General features: G+C 47.2%; 1 protein-coding gene across 1 annotated transcript in view; it reads left to right on the forward strand.

Moving 5' to 3' along the window:
- Positions 1 to 7,061: 7,061 nt before the first annotated feature.
- TNFRSF11A (TNF receptor superfamily member 11a) overlaps positions 7,062 to 22,342 on the forward strand; it is a 28,726-nt gene continuing 13,445 nt past the window's right edge. The window contains exons 1-4 of the mRNA XM_082305617.1: positions 7,062 to 7,315; positions 20,088 to 20,169; positions 20,638 to 20,763; positions 21,296 to 21,439. Of these exons, the coding sequence (XP_082161743.1) occupies positions 7,256 to 7,315; positions 20,088 to 20,169; positions 20,638 to 20,763; positions 21,296 to 21,439 (412 nt within the window). The 5' untranslated portion in view covers positions 7,062 to 7,255. The remainder of the gene's footprint in view (positions 7,316 to 20,087; positions 20,170 to 20,637; positions 20,764 to 21,295; positions 21,440 to 22,342) is intronic.

Here is a 22,342-nt window from a genome sequence, read left to right on the forward strand (position 1 = left end):
AATTACCAGAATATTTTAAATGAACTTTTTTTTCTTCCTGTTATTATGCGAAACAAGTTAAGTGAACCTTTTAGGAGAAAATGCTTCATTAAAAGAAGACAGTTGGATATCCAGCATGGAAAGCAATTCATCCCCAAAGGGTTATCTTCAGTTGCTTATGACTTTGCCTAAATAAGGATTCTGTAAAAAACCAAAATGTTGGCTTTATTATCTCTGGCTGAACTTCTACAGCTTGAAAGGATTGACTCTTGTGCTCTTAAGCAAAGATGATCAGTGGGCTGAAGGTACACAGCTGCCTGAACGAGTGTTCACAATCTAAATGTTTTCTGTAGATTAAACGTAAGGCTGATCAACATTATGCATATATTTTGTTCTGAAAGTGATTGTTTTCTAAAACTATAAATGAGGCAAATTACTCGTTTCTGATCTTCTAATCAAGGTGAAGAAAGGGAGCTCCTTAAGAAAAGCTGCACATTCTTCTTCTGTCAGTGTCTTCCCACTCCCCTTTCACACCAAAAGGAGGAAAAAATGCTGCTATTGGTGTATGTAAAAGTATATTCTGGTTAGGAGAACTAAAAGCAGTGTTTGAATGGATTCAGGGTTAGAGAAACTGAGGAAGCTGATGTTTGCAAATTAAAATGTTAAGACTGAAAGATAAAAATTATCCATGAAAAAAATCTGTTGTGAAGAACTGGGAGGAGTTTTTGTAATATATTGTGGAATTCATTGCTACGTATGGATGCTAAGATGATTCAAAATGGTGCAAAAAAAGCAGAAGTGTGGAATATTTCTGTTGTGACAGTGTTAATGGCATTTTTCTGTTCCAGGAGTAAGTGGCTCTGTATTTTAGTGCAGTTTCTAAAGGTGGGTGTAATGCATTCATAATGTTCTAAGTAATTTCCCATGTGAAACTTACTGATGTTGATATTTAAGTAAGCCATGAAGTACCAGCAAAGTGTCATGGAGCAGAAAATCATTACTCTGCTGATACAGCAAGCTGACTGGCATGGCATTGATCCTAGGTAGAATCCCAGAATTTCTTGCATCAGATGTAAATGCTGATGAATTACAGGGTTGCAGTATGGTGTCAGGCAACAAGACTTCACGAAAACTGGTTTGGTGGTTTACTGAGTGCATTTGGCTAACGTTTCTAGCATACAGATTCGGATATGTAGCTAATTTGTTTTAGGCTATAAAATTGGTCAACAAAGGCAGGGAGGAGTGCCGTTGTTGAATTAGTTGGCTACTCAGATCCTGGATGTTAGTACTGTATGCTAATGTATCATGTGTTAACTAATCTCCATGAGTAACCATGAATGAGTAATCATTTTCCAGAGAAGCTGTTTCTAAAGCGTTCTGCCTTTAGGTTCAATGGTGGTCAGGTTTCATGCCTATAGGTAAGCTCTAAGAAAAGATGATTCTGCTTGTAGACTTTGTAACAGGCAAGTCAGTGGTAAACAGCCTATGTCTTCGGAGGCATCTGCACTACAAGCTGAGCTTGAACTTCCATCGTACTTCCAATGTAGCGAGACTTCCTTAGACTGAAGATTTCTGGTTCCTAGAAACTTTGAGCCTGAGCAGTTCTACTGTAGAAGTCAGTGACTCGAAAAGGTGACTCGTGAGTCGGCGTAAAGGGCCGACACCATGACAGTGTCTCTCTGGTTCCTTTCCCAGCGCTAGTATTGCAGGTGCTCCTCACCGCGTCCCTCATTCACTGTATTTCAGGCTGGTCTGTACCCTAACCTCCATCTTTCCCATCCCACAGGGGCAGATACCTTTTTATTCTACCATTTAAATACTGTGTGTATACAAATAGGGCTGTTTGCAGTGTATTTGAATATTGCCATTCCCAAAATTATTGTGATTGTGGTCTTGTGCTGCTGCTCTTTGCCCTGCACTTTAATGGAGATTTTTCCTATTCCCCAAAACCTGAGAAACCTCTTCAGCTTCAGTTGCAGCTGAGGTGGAGGCAATAAGATGGAGTCCTGCTGAAGTTACAGCAGCTGTAGCGAAGCGTGTGCCTTGTAGGATCCTGTGTGTCGTTCTGCCAGGCGTGTTAAATTCCCTTTAAATGTGCTGCAGTGGGATCGGGGAAGTGGGGAAGGGGAAGAAGCAGCTGTAGTGTTTAATGGGCAATAACGTTTCATTGAGGTTTGATCCTTTGCTGAGGGACGAATGCACTCTATTGATCTAAGCGTGAGTCATAACATTCTGGTGAGTTTTCAAAGAAGTTCAAGATCGTTAAGTGTGCTGTGAGATATAATGACAGGGTGGCTCTGTGGAACTGGTAATGGGGTGTTGCAAAGGAGTGTGGTCTCAGCCCTCCTGCTGAGGGGCTGGTGGGTGTTTGCCAGCCTTAAAGGCTCGTCTCCAGGCAGGACAGAGGAGGTGTATCCTGGGCAGCACCAGCTCCCCAGTTCATGCCAGTATTTCTCTTGTCCTAAGGATGAATATATGACTTAAGCCTTGGAGGTCATCAGGTTGGTATCTCTTATAAGCATGAACAAATATTCAAAGTTAAAAATTCACCATGACTTTGTATTTCCTTCCAGAAGTATGTAGGCATTGTTACTGCCCCAGTGGTTGGTGATAACCTATCAGTTTAGCGTGTGCTTGCACATACTTCAAATATTCGGCACGTTAGCGGTGGTTGGTTGTGAGCTGTTTTTCTTTTGAATGCTGCAAACTTCAGGTTTTTGACAGGCATTCAGCACTGGTACACTTCTGCGGGACTGTAAAAAGTATGTTGTGTAAACCACACCAATGCGAATAAGGAGCTTCATCGTAATTGCTCTGTCATGAAAAATATTTGTGCATTTGAAAATCTCAAGGCGATTGGGCAATAGTTTGCTATGGAAACTTGGATTTCACAGGAAGAAAACAGTTTCAAGTTGACGGCATGGTTTTGTGTATGAAATTTTTTTTTTTTTGTAAATAATAGATTTTTTTTTTTAATGGATTTATTTTAATAGCTAGAGACCTCAAATGAAATTAGAGCTCCCTGTGCTAAAAGTGTGCAGATATTTTTCTACCTTTTTTTCTCTTTAGGCCATCCACATATTGGATCATACAGTAGAGCCCTCTCCCCGTGGTGGGTGATGAGGCCGCCGGAGGCAGCCTTCCTCCCTGGCCCCATGACGGACTCTGTGCATGGGTTGCTGGTACTCCAGAAGCTGCACTGGGACCCGCCTGCCCCCCAAGGCATCCCCCTGATTTAGGGGACTCTTTCCTAGAGCTCTGACTTTGCACATGTGCTGGGTTTCTCGCTCACCTGCTGAGAGGCGAGTGCTCGTATTTACAAAGACTGTCTTTAGTTCAGAGTCCAAAACCCCAACCAACTTTTACAACATCTAGTGGAAGAAAAACGCTGATCAAGATCCAACAACACCCTTCATCTCATCCCCCATCCCTCGACAGGGCATGAGAGGCAGGAGAATGGAAGCACTTTCGCAGCCTTCCTGCACGGTGTGAGAAGGCATCCTGGGGTACAACCATGTGCCTTGCAGTTTTGCTTCTCTGCACAGGTTTCTTTCGTGTCGTTTCAAAGACCCAGCTTTTACCATGCAGCCTCCCAGTTCTCCCTCACAGGGAAATGGGGCATCATGAGGGGTGGGGGCTCTTGTGCTGGTAAGGGGCAGGGGAGTTCAGCAGCAGGGATAAAGTGAAGGAATAGCCGGGGATGTGAATGTGAGCCCACAGGTGCTGTTCAGATGCTCAATCGACTGGTGTATCCACCACACCATTCCTTATCTTTGCTTTTCAGGTTGAAAGTTTTGGAAAGACGGGAGTCAAATTCAGGGATTGCCTGGGAGTTAGTCGCTGTTTATCCAAGCTCATGGAAAAGAGGCATTTTTACACTGATGCTGAAGTGGTTTCATTTTCAGACAGTTACAAGACTTGTGGTAATACACTGAATGCTGTAGTTCTTTTAAAATATTATTTAGTATGTAATTTCCACTTTTTTCTCTCTAGGAAGGAGGTAAGAAGAGATCTGTACTGACTACAGACCTGCGAAGCGGTCAGCCATGCTCATGGTTTGTTTTCCATGGCAGGCTTCACCAAGGAAGGGATCCTGACATTATCCAGGGGACTATTTTGATGCTGTCTCACCTCTAAGGCTGCACGTGGTTTTCCATCTCTCTTCTTTAGAAAGAGCATCCCAAAGGCCAGTCGAGGTTAGGCTCACGTGCCACAGTGGTGAACAGGAGGCACCCGAATGCCACCGTAAGTTTGAAACTTTCAGATTTCAAGCATTTTGGTTTTATTCAAAATAGGTGCTTTGCAAAGGTAGCTGAAAAACTAGTGTTCTATAATAGGAAGAAAAAAAAAATTCTATAGAAGAAAAGGCTGACAAACCAGTTTTGGTGTAAACTTTTTAGTTTTGACTTGTGCTATATAGAATGATATACGTGATAAATGTGAGAGCGTTGACAGCACTTTCTCCTATACATTCCCTAGTTCATATTTTCGAGCATTCACATTTCAGTTTCTAACGATCTACTGCAATACATAATTAAGACTATAAAGCACCCAGTAGTGGCTTCTGCGGGTTTTGGCTCAGAAACATAAAATTTAACTCAGAGGAAAATGTCTGAGCTTTCAAAAAGAAGGCTGTTTTCACATACTGGTAGAAAATGAGAGAAATTTCAGCCTGAACAAGAAATACTTCAGGCAGGATAAGGGGTGAGAACACAAAAGTAATTGCGCTAACGTGCAATACTGAATTATCTGGAGCTCCTCTGAGCTGAACAGGGCTTGGCTTTACTCAATACCTTCAACGCCTTTACTCAACACCTTCAGAGCAAGCCAATAACTTGTCTAACTGCTCGTGACAGTGTGAGTTTGCTCCTGTAAATCTGTGGTTAGAATGAGCAGCTGGTAAATAAACACAGCCTATAGCCTTCGTATTGTGCTAAATGTGAAAAGGGGAAGAGACTTAACAGACTGTTCTGTTTAAAAAGAAACATTTCCTTGTACCTTAAATACGAACGTTTTAAAACACCCCGGCCGGCACAGGGCTGCGAGTTTTCGGCAGTGGGTAGACATGGCTCTGTCAGAAGGATCTCCAGCCGGCGCTGCCCTGCCATCTCACCGGGCTCCCTCCAGGACCGATGGGGAGTAGGAATGGCACCGCTGCCAGCAGCTGGGCACGTATGTTACCCATGCCTCACGCCTTACCTTGCAAAGCCCCCAGTGAAGTCGGCTTTGCATGTGTTGCCTACCGGGCAAGCTGCGTGCTGTGGCCATCCCTCCCACCCCTCGCCCCCAACTCAATTCCCGTTCTGTACGAGAGATGTAGCCTGTCCAGCCCAAGTGTGGCGAGACCGCGACTCCTCTGGCACGTCAACAGGGCTCTGACGCTGCAATTGCAAGCTCTATGGCTTGCTAAAACCCATCAGCGTGTCCCTTGTCCTAGCTCTTCTGGAGGCAAATGGGCAGCAGGACCAGCCACTGGCCCTAAGCCAGGCGCGTCACGCAAGGTCGTTTTGCCCCATATCCCATTGCAGAGCATCAAACCCGTGCAGGAGCTGCCAGTGCCCAAAGAGCCGCGCCATGTTGGAGACCAGGCCGGGGAACGTGGGCACTGAGACCTGCTTGAGCACAGATCGGGCAGGGCCCAGCGCTTGCAGAGGACATTGAGGGTGTTAAATGTTGAAAGGAACTTTAGGAAGATTAGAAAGGTCTGGCTTTATGGCCCCTGGAAACTTTATAGGGGTGACGTGAAAGTCGTAGCTTTGTTTTGCCACGCAGGCAGGCCCTCCGTGCTAGCTACAGGAGAGAAACCTGGCAGCCGTTTCTGTCCCGAGCACTCCCTGGCTCTGAGGATCGCTCCTCCGAGCAGAAATTGGACCACAGCAGCACAGGTAAAGGATTTTTTTTTTTTTTCACGTCTGCTTCATCTGTTGTGTTTGAATTTATTTATTTATTTGCAAACCTGAGCAACTTATAACTTTTTTTTTTTTTCCCTGGTCAAGGGTTAAATCTAAATACACAAGTGAAAGAACAACTTCCTTATTCGCTCAAGTCAGAAGCACGCTCCCGGCTTATTTCACAGTGGCGTGTGAGCGTGGGGAGGCAGGGAAGGTGGTGTAACAACACGGTTGGCTCTGTCAGATCCTCAGATCCCGTAAATTGGCGCTGCCCTGTCCTGCCCCGCCACAGAGGAGTCCTGCGCCCTTCACAAGTCACGGGGCATCGCGAGCTCTGCCCGGGTTTGGGCGGCACGCCACCAGCTGCAGCCGCTCTTGTGCCGGGCAAAGCGGTTGCTGCTGGGTTGGGGGTGTTGGCGCGGTGTCGGCAATGCCTGTGTTTTGGGGGGGCGGGGGGAGGCCACTTTGCACTCGCTGTCCCAAGCCAGGTGCCAGGGACTGACCCCGTGCACGGCACGGGGTGTTTCAGGAGCGCTCCCGAAGCACACCTTCCGCTTTCCTTTCCCCTGGCGGCGATCCCGCCTGCCCGCTCCCGCCATCAGCCAAAGCAAAGTACTCGGGGTGGGGGGCCTTGAGCTGCACCAGAGCACCCAGGCCGGCACCCGCAGGGCTGTTTCACGGGAGCAGAGATGGATGGGACGGGACGGGAGGCTTTCCCCGCTGCCGGGGGCAGGTGCCAGCAGGAGGGTGGACGTGCCAGGGCGGGTCGGAGAGCGAGGGAGGTGGGAGGCCATCCGAGGTACGGCCGAGGCCTAAGATGTCCCCTGACAGCGTAAGGCAATATCCGGGGGCGGCGAGGAGGAGAAGGGGATTACGGGGCTGACGCACGGCAAGGGAAGGTGCCAGGTAAGAGGAGGGCTGGGACGGGAGGGCGCGGAGGGCGGGAAGCAGGTGGCTGGATGGCCCTGCCGAGGAGGAGCGGGAAAGCGGTCCCCATCGGCAGGAGGAGGGATGTGGGCATGGTGACTAAACTTCTTGTAAAAGGGGGTGGAGAAAGGAAAGGGAGGGACAAGAAGAAGGGAAAAAAAAAAAAAAAAAAAAAAAAAACACAACACCCTGCATGTCAAGTCTGAGGAAATGCTGTGGGAACTACAGCCAGGCACCCCTTTTTTTTTTTTTTTTTTTTTTTTTTCTTCTCTCTTCTCCTTCTTCTTCTCTATTCTCCCCTCGTGTAGCTGAGAGGAAGGAAAGGAAGAAAGAGAAGTAGCTAGCTCAAATGTGCCTCGCTCTGCTGCCGCGGCGCGGGGGCTCGGCTGGAAGGATCTAGTTTCTCTTCGGTGGCAGGAAAAGGAGCCGCAGGAGGAAGCCGAGAGGGACACCCAGACATGCCCGTCCCGTCAGGCTGCTGGCTCCTTCTCCTCTCCCTCGCTGCCGCGGGCAGACAGGTAAGACGGCGCTGCCAGGGCTGAGCCGGAGGAGGGGGAAGGCGGGTGTCGCACCTCAGGCCAGGGAGGTTCGCTCCTTCGCCTGTCGCTCGGAGGAGGTGGCGAAGTCGGAGCCCGTGGCATCTTGCACCGCCGGCGCTGGCAGAGCGGGGTTTGGCAGAACAGCTTCGCCTGCCTTTTTTTTCCCCTCCGGTTGTTTGGGGGTTGTTTTTGTGTTTTTTTTATTTTTTCCCTGCAACCCGCTCTGGCTTGCGAGCTCCTCTCGCTTCTTTAAAATTAAAATAGCCCAAACCCAAAGCTCCAAAGGAAGCCAGAGGATCTGCAGGGAAAACAGCTTGCTCCTGCCCAGGGCAGGGTGTGAGAAACCAGAAAATATTTGCAGCGAGGTTGTTGAGGGATATAATTTGCATGTAGAGTAAAAATAAGGCAGACTCCACCCTGGCAAACAGATTTATTCAAGAGAGCATGAGCACGCTTGCCCCTCAGACGTGGGACGGGCGCGTATGGTCCTCGCAGCCCAGCTACAGCTTTTCGGCCTCCCCCGGAGGGCTGCCGTCCCCCCGCGCGCTGACCGCCCCGCCATCCCGAACGCAGGCAACCCCTGAGCGGCCCCGGGAGGCCGGACGGCGTTGTGACCCCGGGTCCAGGGGTGGCAGACTGAGGCCCGGACCGGCTACGTGACTCGCTTGGAGGTTCACGTGCCGCTCCTGATGGAGCCGGGAACCAAGCCCCGATCCCGGGCCAGCTGCCCCAAAAGGGCAGCCCTTGCCTCTCAGGGGGAAAGAGCTGAGTGAGGTTTGGCTCTGCGGTTGTTTGCAAACAGAGCGTGCTCTTTTTGCAGCTTCATGCAATGCCAGGTGGCCAATGGTCAGCGTGTTTTACGGTTGGGATCATTGCTGGTCTTCCCCTGTTTTCAGAAAGACCGTTTTCTACAGCCAGCTCTTGCTGAGCCTTGTGAATGGTGTATGCTGGGTTTCCTCCAGTGGTTTAAATTTGCAGAATCCTGCTTTGCTTTTTCTAATTATACAGCTTAAAAATGATTCCTCTCCCTTCGGGCTATTTAGACCCTTTTAGGCAGGCTGTTTGCAAATCCCATGCTACAGGCACTTTATTTCTTCCATTAATCAATGTTTGGCAGCCTTGCGACCATTTGTATTTCTTTCATTTGAACTTCTAGTATTTCTCTGTTTCTCATTATTCTTGATTAGTTGTGTCATTTGAAGTGCTTCCCTCAACACAGTGCTATAACTGGGCTGTGGCTGGGTTCCCTGAGAGCAAGGTGCAGCTTCAAGAAAAAAAAAAAGATTAAAAAACAAAACAAAAAACCCTCTGCTGTCTACAGCTTACAATTTAATGTCTGACCGCATAGTCCTGAGAGCCTTTCCTCTGTATCTCTGGTCCTAAATATGTTGCCTAAAACCACACAGGCCTTTTTTCGCCTCTAAAACATGTGTTTCATTGTGTCCGTCCTTGCTCCTTAGGCTGTTCTTAAATTGCTGCTTTTCAGGCGTCTTCCATATGTAAATGAATGAGCCTGCATATTTCAGAAGTGATTTTTATATCATAGCTTTCAGGTGGTTTGTCCCATTCCTCAGTGTCCTCTGTATCTGTCTTTTTTTTTTTTCCTGCCTTGGTGTTTAGGACTGTGATCAATGCAGAATGATGAGCAGACCTCAATGGTCTTTGTACCTTTGCTCCAGGTCACTAACCATGACACATTTGCTTCCTTCTGGAGACATTTGGGTTTGGGGTAGTTGTTCCCTTTGGAATCTCCTCATTGCCTGGAACCTGCTCTACTCTTGAAATTCAGATTTCCATGCTGTAGCTCCTGGCATGTTTCGGGTACCCTGATGTAGGAGCCAGGAGGAGCTCCTCGTTATTTCTCACCTCTCAATTCATAGCCTTTCAGAGGATGCAAAACAGGGAACTTGTATTTATTTGGAGCTGATGTGTAAAGTCTTTCCACTGCATTCAACACGTGCTTAATTCTGAGTCTGTAAGTGGTTGCACAGGGTGCAGCTTTCCATAGCCAACACTTTGGACAAGTAGCAGTAGAAAATAGTAGGGGGCTCCAGGAAAGTTGTAGTGTAAGTTTACATAGGATAAGCCATACTTTGTCAAAGAAGAGCCTGTTAATGTAATATCCTGTCTGCAACAGTGAGCAGAACCTGCAAGTCAAGAATGTGAAAGCAAGGCAAGCCTGGAGAGATGCTGCTCCCACCCAGCCTTTCAGGTTCTGCTTTGCTTGACTGATTTAGCAGTGGTTTCTTGTAAGAGTGCTGTTTTCTGATGGAACATATTGTGAGAGTAAGTGTGGTAGGGCTAAAGTTTGTCTGATGCACGTGTGTTAGTTTAGAGTCGATAATATGGTGGGGTAGTGGTAGGGCAGTGCTATTTGCAATGAATTTCCTGCAAAGAATGAGAAATGCTTGGAAATGTAAGTTAATGAGTACTCATAATTCTGCTGAGAATAGACATGATCATCGTCATCATTTTCACCAAAGAGGAAACAGGAACAGAGAATTTGTGACTTGCTCTAGGTCACACACCGAGCGTGGAGCAGATCTGCTGGGAGCAGGGCTCAGCCCTTCTTGTCTTGTGCTTTAGCCACAAGATGATCTTTCCAAGTGATTCGTCTTGGGCACCTGTCAGAAGACACGGTATTTTGCTTTCTGAGGCATGATCTGCTCAGCTTCTTTGTACACAATAGTCACATCCCTTTCCTTGCTTAACACTGGGGAAGAGCATAAATGTTTCTATCAGATGGGAGTTAAAGCCTGTGAGAATGTGCATTTGCACATATGCAGTAAACGAGTTGCCTGGTTTAATGCCAAGGACTCTTCTTCCCTTGTGTGGCAGGGGGATGGGTTCTTCCACTACTCCATAATATTTACTTTATAGGGAAAGTTTGCTCACTACACGCATCTGGAATTCTTTGTAATATAGAAAAATGTTGGCCAAAATATAGATTATCTTTTAACTTCCCGAAATACACAGTCTTTATGATAAGACGGGGGAAAAAAAAGAGCATAAAAATGTCCTTGCTGTGTTACATCATGGGCTCTCCTGGTCCAGTATTCCTGCTCTGATCAGGGCCAAAGGAATCACTCAGTAAAGCAAAACTTCTACAATATCTAATCTAAACTCCTGGATTTAGTCTGTTGTTAACAGCATGGGTTTCAAAGTTACTGTAATTCAATTAGCTCGTGTGTCAAAATGCCCTTGCAGGAATGGTTCCTGCAAGGGAAACTGGAAAGTTTTTCGTTGCTTTGCAGTTTCCCCCAGAACATGTGAAAAATCTTACAGCACCTCATATAAAAGGAATATAATGCATATAAAACCGAACCTCTGCTGCTTCTCTTTTCATGTTAAGCATCATCTTCCTGATGTAATTTCTTCCTTCCCACAAATGGGATCAAAACAAACCTTCACCACATTTCACAACTCATTAGAATTCAAAGCTTATTGGCCATCTCGAGGGTACTGACCGATGTCATTCATGGCGCAGGGCTTTCTTCATACTGTGCTGGAAGAAAAAAAAAATGCAGGTCAAGTGCTGAGATTAGCTGTGGCCGTAAGGATCTGTTTCTATTGCCTGTTACTGTCATCCCAAGCACCCTCAAGCTCAGAAAAGTGGGATGTGATCTGACCGTTCTGCAAGAATCAGTGCAGGTGGTAAAAGGGATGCGTGCATAACTACAGCGTAGAAAATCATGAAAACCTCAAAGTGGTGCCCTCTGGCATATATACCTTAATGCTATTTAGAGGAATCATATTTGAGTCACTGTGCTATGCTTATCCACCTGTCCCTTGGAGTTCAAGTGGTGGAAGACCCTGCTGTACTAGGTCCATGTGTAGACACAACAAAAAGGTAAGCCCTGTGGCGAGGCTGTCCTCCTGCTGCTCCTCCCTGCCAGCTCCCTCCCCGTATGACCGGGACTCCAGGAGGTGTTTGCGGTGACCAGAGCCAGGAGGGTTCCTGCCACCACGTGCTGTGACCGCAGAGTCCAGACCTGTTTCCATCCCACGCCCCGTGCTGCAAGGAGCTGCTCTGCAGTGCGAGGGCTGCTGGACGCTCGGAGAGGGTAGTTGCTTCAGATGCTGGTTTAGCTGACTGGAGGCGGGCAGTGGGGAGAAGAGGGAAATGGAGATGGCTGGTTCATCATGTCTTCAGCTGCAACTGTGCTTCTTGCACAGGCTGCCCCCTTCCTTTCAATGGAAACTCAACTTGCCAGGCGGTGCTGGCCTCTGCTGCAGCTGCTCACCCTCTGGTTTAAGCGTGCATTGGTTGGCGTTGCCTGCATGGAGAAGCAGCTGCTCTCAGAATGGTTCATTATTACTGACGGAAGGCACAAAGGCAAATATTTGTGTGCTACAAATGCAATACAGAAATGAAGTGCTGTTTAACCAGGTTGCACTATGGACTTGGGTAGGCCTCAGTCTGTACAACACAATAGCCTGCCTGCAAGAACTTGCCCCTTTTTATGACTTACTCTTCTTTGAAAATGGTCCAAAGTTCATGTAGTAGACGAAGGACTGTTCTTGGACCTCCATGAGCAGCAATGGCTGAAAGTCACAGGGTGCACTGCAGGCGAGTCCTGCTCTGCAGGCAGCGCTGGCACCCAGGGCAGTCTGCTGTTGTGTCTGCTCCGTGGCAGCAGGGTTTGGTATGACACTTCAGCTCTGGGGAAATGGAAGTTTCCAGATTTTTCTTTGCTTGTGTGTCACCACAGTGTGCAATCGTATTTGTGACGTGGTGCCTTGCCAAGGGCTCAGCACTGCACCAGAGGAGCAACTCTGGCTTATGCCGGGCACTCTGGGACATCCTGGTTTTTGTCCCATACCTATGCTGTCACCTCAGCTGCTCTTCACAGTGCTTCCCTTGGTTACCTCTTTTTGTTTGCTTTTTCAGGGCGTGAGTTCTCTGGGCCGAGGGCTTGGCTTTCTTCGGTGTTTGTACAGCGCTTAGGATGTCGTGGCTGCAAACAAAGCCAAAGAGTCATTAATCACAGCAGATAGAGCCCCATCCCGTTCCCACTGAAGTCACAGAAGGTCTGCCCATGCGGGCCCGGGAAGGGAGCGGATAGGTCTCCCCAGCTGCCTGCCATCACGCGGGCTGCAGCATCCAACCCTCGCCCGTGTTTTCCGGGTACTCTTCTGCCCGTGACCCCACCAGCGTCCCCGCCGCGGAGGCACGTTCCCCTCACCGCTTGGCCAGATGTGTTCATGGTGGCTCCTTGCCTCTCCCTTGCGATGTCTCTATCGGAGAGGCTGGGGCAGGGGCCGCGGTGGAGGACGGCAGTGCAGCAGGCAGGCGGAGAGCTGAGACCCGGAGCCGCCTCTCAGCTCCGCAGAACCCGCTGGCTGCTCGCCTCCTACAATGTAGATAAAAGAGACCAGGAAAGGCTGTGTTCGGTAAAAGAGCCGAGCTGGCCGGTTTAATCCACCCTGCAAGAGCCAATTAGCCAAGGAGGGAAAAAAAAAAAAATGAGGTCATTCACCCTCACCACTTTGTGGCTACTCCAAAAGAAAAAAAAGTATGTAGGGTCTGTTCAAGAATGACAAAGAACAACATTTGTGACTGCAGATGGGTGCAGAATATATTTAGTCAGTGGTCAAAGTGGAGGGAAAAGAAAAAAAATCTTGTATGGAAAAAAAAATACTGTGAAGTTTTGTTAGGCAACCCATTAATCTGGAATACAGATAGGGAAAAATGTGCTACCAGGTTCATATGGAGTCCTAAAAATTGCTTATGTAGCACGCAAGGGAATCTATTTTGAGCATGTTATTTTGCCACAGCAAATAGTTTTGCCTTGTGAGCATCATGTTCTTCAGTAACTTTTCATTGTTCAGTAGCAAGGACGATGAGATGATTCCTTCAGTCTGCTCTCACAGGAAAAAAAATTCTCCCCTGTAATACCACATGTAGTAAAACACGCTGCTTAAGGAAACGGGCCAAAACCCGTTCAAATCAGGGAGGGATATTTCCACCGACTTGACTGGCCCACAGTCCCCGGCAGAGCTGGTTCCTTGTGGTGATACCTAAAGAGTAAATGAACCAATTCCCAGCCCAGTCCTGAGCCCTTTAATAAAGGCAGCGATTCCTTCATGATGGAGAAGGTGCAGGTCCGATCATGCAATTCTTACTATAACTCACAGCAAGGCAGAACGGTCTGTGGGTCTTACATGCATCCGCGCTATGCAGCCATCATTCAAAGTAAGGGCTACAGCCCTACCACTGCCCTTCTCATTTCTGCCTGCAGAATATTCAGTATTTGTTCTATGTGCAACGCTAAAATCCAGGGGAAAGAAGCAAAAGCAGCACGTCAGGCGGCGAAAGCAGGCTTCCCCTCTTTTCTATGAGCTTTCGCGTTCTCCCCGGCAGCTCAGCTAGGATTGCAGGGTCTCGCCTCACACCATAAGAGATTAATATGTTGTTTCACTCTGGTGGCATGCTGGAAGGAAGGAGTACATAAACATAGAGATTTTTTACGCATAAGAAGTCCCCATTGAACTCCTTAATCTGGCATCCAGAAATAGTCCAGCCCAAGAAATCTTGCATGGTTGTTTCTTCATTAAGATTCAGCTTCAGCTGATGAAGCATAGAAAAATAATCCACTGAACTAAAATGCAAGAGGAGCGTGCTCCACATAAATGATTGTGTCTTTAGTGCCTTTCTGAATATTATTATTTTAATTAAGCATGAATGGGTGTAGAGTTACTCACGGCGAGTCATTGGGACCGTACCCGTAACGGTGAGACTGCTAAGCTTTCCTATGGAGCGCTGCTGGTGCACCTGTTTGATCTAGAAGAAATTTGCCTTTGCAGGCCTTTTCACAAGCACATCTAGGTAATGTCATTATTCTTCAGTTTTTATTTCTGCTTGTTACGGACTGCTGTCTTGCTGTCAAGCTGCCTTCTTAAATATTTTCGTTTGGTTGGCTTTTGGGTTTCTACTCTCTGATTCACCTTTAAAATATTCTACCTTGTAGCTATTAGTCTTTGAATTACTGTGGCCGTGAGGACACGTAGGTTAAAGCATGAGGTTTTGCATCAAAGTGCAGACCAAGGCGGCAACACGCAGACGCTAGCAACGGCCCAGCTGATGAAAATGTTAGGCCTACCCTTCTGACTGCTGAATGAAGATGACTTTGTCTCTGAATGATGAATGCTGTGCACGTGATGGCAAGTTTTCAGTCCACAGAGGAAAGCTGGCTGATTCACATGTTTGGTCGGTAGCCGTTTCAGCCCTGCCACCTATCACCTCCGTCATCTCCCATCTGATATACCTGAGGTTCCCGTCTGCCTTACCCCCACCGCCCCGCTGCGAGAGTGGTCAGTGCGGCACTTCTCCTTCACGTAGTCTGCTGGCTAGAAATAACTCTGGTGGGTGTGAGATTGAGGAATGGTCCTTCCCGTTGGCAGAGCAGCACCAGCTGCTCAGGTGTTTGCTTTTTGCTGCGCCCTAACACAGAGGGGCAAGGGCAAGAGTCAGGATGGGGCTTTTACCACCGTTTGCCCGCTTCCTGGCTGCAAGTTACAGCTTTCTCTTGACCTCTTTATTCAGTTTTATCCCTCGTGTTCTTTCTGGCCTCTTTAGGTATTAAGGCTCTAGCAGGGTTTCAGGGACCTATTTTTAAGAGTGAAATAATGTTTAGTTTTTAGCTGTTGCCATTTCCCGGCTGTATTTTACCACGTGGTGGTAGTTCTGTGATGTGGTTTACTGGTCACTGGAAAGTTGACATCACCAAAAGCATTTCATTCAAAATCTAAGATTTTTGTGATGAATTACAGACCTGCAAGCGAATAACTGGAATTGCACAGCTGTGACTTGTGTGCTGCTTTGATTGAATTTTTATCAACAGCGAAGACTGTCTATGAAGGAAATGTTGCATTCAGCATCCATGTGATTATGATTAAGTCTTCAACATAAGACTCCTCTTTCCCCTTATAAATTCACAGTTGTAAAAATTTCCAGAGTCCTTCGCTGTGCCTGTTACTATTATGTGCCTCAATAGAGTGCCTGGGAGCACCAGCCACAGAGCTGTGCCCATCGAAAGACAGATTCTCGTCTTTTTCTTAAATAATTTTTTAGGCAAGCCTCTGAAACTGGCAATGAGCTGAAGAAATCTGGGCTTTGCTTAGTGATACTGCTGACCCAAATCAGGTGGGAAGCTGGAGGGCTGTGGGCACACGATCGGTGTGAGAGGAGAGGGAGTGGCTCACATTTGAAGGAGAAAGAGCAGCAGATGACTGCAGAGGCCATCCTAGCTGGATCCCAGGGTGCTGTGCTTGCAGGGGCTACTGCAGATCAGGAAATGTTGGTCAAAGCTCAGTCCTCTTCACAAAGGCAAATAAAGCCCCAGATCCACAGAAATATTATCGTTCTACAGCAGGCAAGGCTACGGACCTCAAAAGCAAATGCTCTGAATAAACTCAGACTCCAAAATATAAAGAACAAGTGGTGTGCAAGGCAGAACACACCATAGTTGGCTCTCCCATAGGTACTTTGGGTCTGCAGTACTAAATTGGAAAAAAAGAGTGCTTTGCTCAGTGCAATGATGACAGATGACTTGAATACTCTCCAGAAACAACCACACTGAGCAAGGAGGTGTCATCTTAAGATAGTTACCCCTTGACGTGTCCCTTTATGTTTCAAATTTTGCAAAACAGATTATCGCTAATGAGCAATTCCCATTGAGGCCTCAGGTTCTTGTTCAGAAGCGACATGGGAAAAAGACTGCGGAAACCCCCGAGCTTGTTCTTCCAGATTTTTTATTTTAAAGGAAAGAGGCCCATGCAACTCTATCTTCTCTGAAATGTCTGTCTGAATATTCATCTGAGCAAGCAAGTAATTTTAGCATCCATGACACACAGCTTCTGCTGCCATCCGATTGCTCAATGGCACCAAGAATAAATATTTCCTTAAGCCTGAGGACAGGAATCTGAATGCTGCTGGTTCCCCCTTCAGAAGCACCTGTGTGTGTGTTTTTTCAAGGTCTGAGTAACGCAGTGGTGCTTTGTAGCTCTGAGTCATCGAAGCTCTCTGACCCTACAAGCACACTCTTGCTTAGCGTCCTTTTCGACAAATGGGGGGGGAGGGAGGAAAGAAGCTGAAAAGGCTGCCTGCAGCTCAACACCAAAACACAATCCTGCTGCAAACCTTGACATGAGCATGCCTGTTTTTCCAAAGAAGTCAATGGTGCTGCTCATGTGCAAGGCAGAACACACCATAGTTGGCTCTCCCATAGGTACTTTGGGTCTGCAGTACTAAATTGGAAAAAAAGAGTGCTTTGCTCAGTGCAATGACGACAGATGACTTGAATACTCTCCAGAAACAACTACACTGAGCAAGGAGGTGTCATCTTAAGATAGTTACCCCTTGATGTAAGGTAAGCAGGTGTTGGCATGCTTTACCAAACCAGAGCCACCAAGCCCAGAGGAGGTTTGTCTTTTTTCCCCTAGATGCTTCGCCTGTCAGATGCACTTGTTCTGAGGTAATGTTAATCAAGCGGGAAAGCTGACTTTTTTAGGAACTAGTGCAAACTTGTGTGCTTCACACACTTCTTAAGTGACAAATTTACACAGGATACCTAGAGCTCTTTGAAGCACTCATTTGTATGTGGTGGTGGTGGTATTTAATGAACAGCTTCACCAATAGTGAGCCCGTTAAAGGAATGACCAGGCTGGTTAATGTCTTATTTAATCACTTCAGAGGAGGCTGACATCTTCACATTCATCGAGGCCCCTTCTCTCTCGAGATAAGAGCTCAGTGACAGCTAGATCGCTCCGTCCCACCGGCCAGCGCCCGATGAGAGGAAGGATGTTCCAAGGGCTACAGGGCAAATGTGAGACTTGGGAGACTTGGTCTGGTTTCCTGTCACCTCCATAAAGCCAGCCGGCCTCCGGGTGCGAGTTCCTCATCTGCGAAATGAATTGCACTTCCCCGTCTCAAAAGGACACTGCGGTGGGAATGCGCTGGTGATGGCGACGCGTCGGGTCATTGCGCTGCCAGCAGCACGAGTACTTCTCAGCCCCCGGGGGAAGCTGACGTACAGTTTGATGATGAGACACGCGCGGTCCCCTGGCAGAGGGTTAAACAAGGGATAACCTGACTTCAGTGGGGCTGTGTTAGCAAAAGGGCCCAAGTTCACTGGATGGGCTCCCACCCTAAGAAAACCCCAGGTTGCTTTTGTTTCCCTTCCTGTCCTCTCTGCCCCCAGCTTCCATGCTCGGCAGGTCCAGCCAGTCCATACCAGGCCAAAATCCCTTGCCTTCGTGAGGAGGCTGGGCTCACGTGGGGGTTAGCACGTGGACGCCGAGAGCCTCATCTTTATGTTGTTGAGCATAAATCAAAGGAGGGAGTGTTGCAGGTCTGTGAATGCATTGGCTTGTGTGAAAAGGGGAAGGACACGGTCACAGAAGAGACTACTTATTGACATAGTGTAGATTTATGCAGCTGCAGCTGTGAGTATACTGTAACAATAGCCCTCTTTATATGGTAAAACAGGGAGGTATGAAATGATTTCCAAAAGGTAGCCCAGCAATTAGCCTGCTCCCCTAGCCTCAACGCCAGGGGATTGCTGCTTCTCCTCAGGCTGAGTTGTGATTCTCAGAAATTATTCCAGGCCCTTTAGCTGAATGCTCTTCAGCAGATTTGCATATCCTTCCTTAAAAAGGATGACTTTGCCCTTGTTTGACACTTCAGTAATTTTTTAGTCTTTTCTTCTAAAGAGGAACTATCAAACTGGGGCAAACGAGGAAGAAGAGGACATTCTGTTACAAAAAGCGAGCAACTGGACCTGTTGTTGGTCTCATCACTTTTGTTGCCTTTTCGGATGGCTGGGAATAGGGAATCAGTTGCTCAAGACCTTCCCTCTGCTGCTCGGTCCTGCAGTGTTGCCTCATCCTCGTGCTGGCCAGCTTAGTGTTGCAGCCTGAAGTGCCTTACAGACAGGTGCCTTTGATTACAGAAGTGTTTTCAGCGCTTCCCCTGGGGCACTGAGCGGTGTCCCTGTTCAGCTGCCAGGCTGGCCCGGCTTTCCCTTTCCTAGATCGGCTTTCCCTTTCCTAGACCGCCTCTCGCCTTGCCAGCACTGATCGTTATCCTGTGCCCCTCCTGGGAGGTGCTGCGCAAAGGCAGAACGCGATCTTTGTTCTGAAAAACGTATAATCTAATCACAAGAAAGGTACTGCTAATGAATGGAAAGAAAGAGACAAGGAAACAATGAGACAACAGAAGATTTCTTGCAAGACTGGACTCTTAATTTGACCTGGGATTGCTGTCATGATAAAAAATGGCTTTAACCTGCAAAAAGTACCTGACTTGAGGTACTTACTCTGTTGCAGACACAGCTAGTGCAGTTTTGATAAACACAAGTTACGCGCCAACCCATGTCTCAAACTCCAAGCCAAAAGGTGGTGTTTTAAAGAAAAATTTCGACATTTTTGGTCGTCTTTAAGTTACAAGACACTTGCCAGCATTAGAAGAGGACAAGGTGCTTATGGAAAAATATTTTCTATTTAAAGAGATTGCAATTGCTGAAACTAGAAAAGGACGAAAGAGGAGAAGTAAAGAGGAAGGGAGGAAACAAGGGGAGAATGCTAAGTAGAGGAATGGAAACCAGTGTCAGTAGACACAGGGCTGTCATATGCTATTAGATGACAAAAGCTCCCTTTAACCAGCAGCAGAAGCTTTATTGCAGCTTTCTCCAAGTCAATGAGATTTTAACAACTGTATCCAATAATGAAGGGTCCCTTGCTACAGGCTGGATTTTGAACCATCTTATCTATTGCATGATCAACAACTGGTTGTAAGGTGTTGAGTTGGCCTGGAGGACGGCTGCTGGGAGACTCCCGGGCAGCCACAGCAGGGCCAGCAAGGGGCTGGGCACAGTGCTTGGCTGGCCAGGATCCCCAGCACGAGCCATGCCCCGAAGACTGGCCGAGGGAGCCGCATGGGCTGGGCTGCGGGCAGGACCACTGTGTGTACAGGCAGCCGAGAGCAGGGAGGGGATGCAAAGGCCCCTAAGATCTAGAGGCAACAGTGCTACCTGCTTTGCAGATGCCCTCCCACGTAACAGTTTCAGGTGGTTTGGGGGGGTGGTTTGTGTTGGTTTGGTTTTGGTTTTTTGCGAGGGAAAAAGCTGTTGGCTTAATTGTATCACCTCTTTGGATGGCTGCCTCAGTTCCATGAGACCATCTCTGCAGGACACAGTGGGAGCCATAAAAAGCTGCAAAATTAAAGTCCGATATTTTCTGGAGCTAGCCAGGAGTATTGTGTATCCCAGTGGGAAGCTGAGAACTTCTTCTTTTTCAGGAGTATAAATCGTTCACCTTACTTGTTTGTTTAATGCTATACATTAAAACTGTCACTTGCCCAGGTCATGGGCTGAGGTCATATCTGTGGAAGAGACTACAGAAGTATCTCTATGCCAATTTTTTTTCTTTACAATTGTTTCAAAGTCATAGATTTCAAATAATAGAGTACTGTAAGAAAAGGTTATACAGCAGGCCAAAAGTTCATGACAAATTGCAAGACTGTGTTATTTATTTATCACTTGCCTATGCTACAAGTCCCTGTGTCTACAGACATTTTTAGCATGTCTATAAAGCACCTTTGAAGTCATAAATGTTGGGTAATTTTTACTGCTTAGCTATCTAAAATGCTATACAGAAGTCTTCCTCCTCTCTGCCAGCACTGTGACTAGGTAGGTCTGAAGCTCTCCAGGTATATTGGTTCTCATCTCCTCTCCCTCCTTCTCCGCTCCAGTTGTCACTACAAATCACTCCGCCGTGTGAAAGCGAGCAACACTATGAATACTCTGGACGGTGCTGCACAAAGTGTGAGCCAGGTATGTGAGCACTGGGCTGTACCGGCTTCGTAACTGAAAAGCTCCTTAGAAACAGCTCTGTGGGTCGGTAGGCAGCTTGCTCTTGTGACTCTGCTAATCTGTTGGCACATACCGTCACAGGTGCATGATTTCAGGCTTACGAGTACCTTCTAGTGCAGGAGTGGTCCTGCTGACCTCAGCAAAAGCCATAGCAGCTATTTTGTTGAGATAGCGCTTAACCACTGCGGGAGAGAGAAAGCAGCTTGATTCTTGTGTGCATAGACAGGACTGCTCCCAGGCCATAAGCTTCATGGATGCTTCGGTGCCACAGTAAATGAGGGCCAGGCTGAGGACCTGGCAAGGTGGCAGGAAGAAATGATTGTCCACAGCAGTACAGCAGTGTCAGCCCAAGCTGTTATTTTCCCTAAGCTCCTTAGGCAGCTGGTGTGCAACTTGCAAATGACCTACTTGTCCTTCTCTCATTCACAGGAAAGTATATGTCTGCTAGATGCACTGGTACTTCTGATACCATGTGCCAGCCGTGTGGCCCAAACGAGTATATGGATGTCTGGAATGAAGAAGATAAATGCTTACTACATAAAATATGTGATCAAGGTGAGCTGTTCATACTGAAGAACCTTTTAATCCAAATTAGTGAAGCATGAAGATGGGAAAGTGGATCTAGGGAAGTTGCTTTGTTCACATAGCTGACACTGGAGGCTGGGCTTGCAGAAGAGCCTGGCAGAGAGGGAGCTCGCCTGTGCTGAGCACCGCGACCACAGTCTCCGTGCTGCTGATAATGATTATCTTCACTGGGGCCATTTACTCCTGTGAGCTGGGTCTTAAAGGTTGTCCTTTTGCCCAGCATACTGTGCATTCACTTCTCCTAACACGTTAGTTTCACCCTTGCAAAAGCTCTGTTTATTTTGTACAGCAGCTACAAGGACAAGTGTTGCTCAGGAGCGCCATCAGCGAGGAGCCCTGTGCTGATCAAGGGTCTCCCGTGCTTCTTCAAAGATAACATTTCCTCTAACATGAATGGTTTTACATTTAGCATTCAAGCAAAGCAAATAGGTATAACGGGAGGTTAATAAACTTGAAGCTTATTATCAGAGACATTTTTACTCTCATCTGCTTTTTCTTTTAGGGAAAGCTTTGAGAGAAGTGAGCCCAGGGAACAGCACGTTCCAGCGGCAGTGTGCTTGTACGATGGGCTACCACTGGAATGAAGACTGCGACTGCTGTCAGCGAAACACCATATGTGCTCCAGGATTCGGAGTCGAGCATCCTGGTAAGATACAGAAAGGGAACATACAAAGTGAAATGTCTGGCTCAGGCCTACAGGATGGGGCCAGCATCCTGTGGGTTGTGATGTTAGAGAGGATACTTTAGACTCTCAGATGACTGGCAACAGAAGATGCATACCTGGGTTATCATTACTACTGCATATAACCCTCCTGGACTCTTCGCATTTTGAAGGCTTCTGCCTCTGTAGCTTAAATAGTATCTTGGATCAAGTGACTTTTGCAAGATAGGTGTTCAGTGCATTTCTAATGTTTGCGGAGGTGTCTGACTGTGAGTCGCTAGGATATGCATTTCTCCAGTATTCAGAGAAGCAGTCCATTGGGGATTGTTGCTGAGGTCGGATTTGAAATCAGTTTTTGTCCAATGACTTTGCTTTGCCATTTTATAATGTTACAAGCAAGTTAAAAGCGATTAACACCTTTCAGGTAGTGCAAGTATTCTTTGTTTTAGATGACTTGTAATGCAAAGATTTATTACAGACATTTAATTTAGTCCTAAGTCTGATTGAAAACAAAATGCAGGTGTTTTGTGGGTGGAAAATAGGGATGGTCAAGTTCAGAGTTTTAATCAACACTGGGAAGAGTTGCACCAAGCACAAGGAACCCCAAAAAAGCAGCACGTAATAGAGTAACGGAGGATGAAATGCTGCATGGGCCTGGAGCACAGTGGTGCTGTTTTTTCTCCAGTCTAGCAAATCTTGATACAGCGTTTTGTTTACTGTGGCTTCATAAAAGTGACAATACCAGTTAGCGTTACTGTCTGTGGCACAGCATGGACATACAAGGAAGTTAATAGAAGGGGAAGGATATAATAGCTGTGTGTTATTTTACGATAACTGCAAATGGCTCCCGGTCATTTCTCATTTTGATCGTGTAGATAAGTGCTCAGG

This window comes from Platalea leucorodia, assembly GCF_965183815.1.
Source record: "Platalea leucorodia genome assembly, chromosome: 1".
Lineage (NCBI taxonomy): Eukaryota > Metazoa > Chordata > Aves > Pelecaniformes > Threskiornithidae > Platalea > Platalea leucorodia.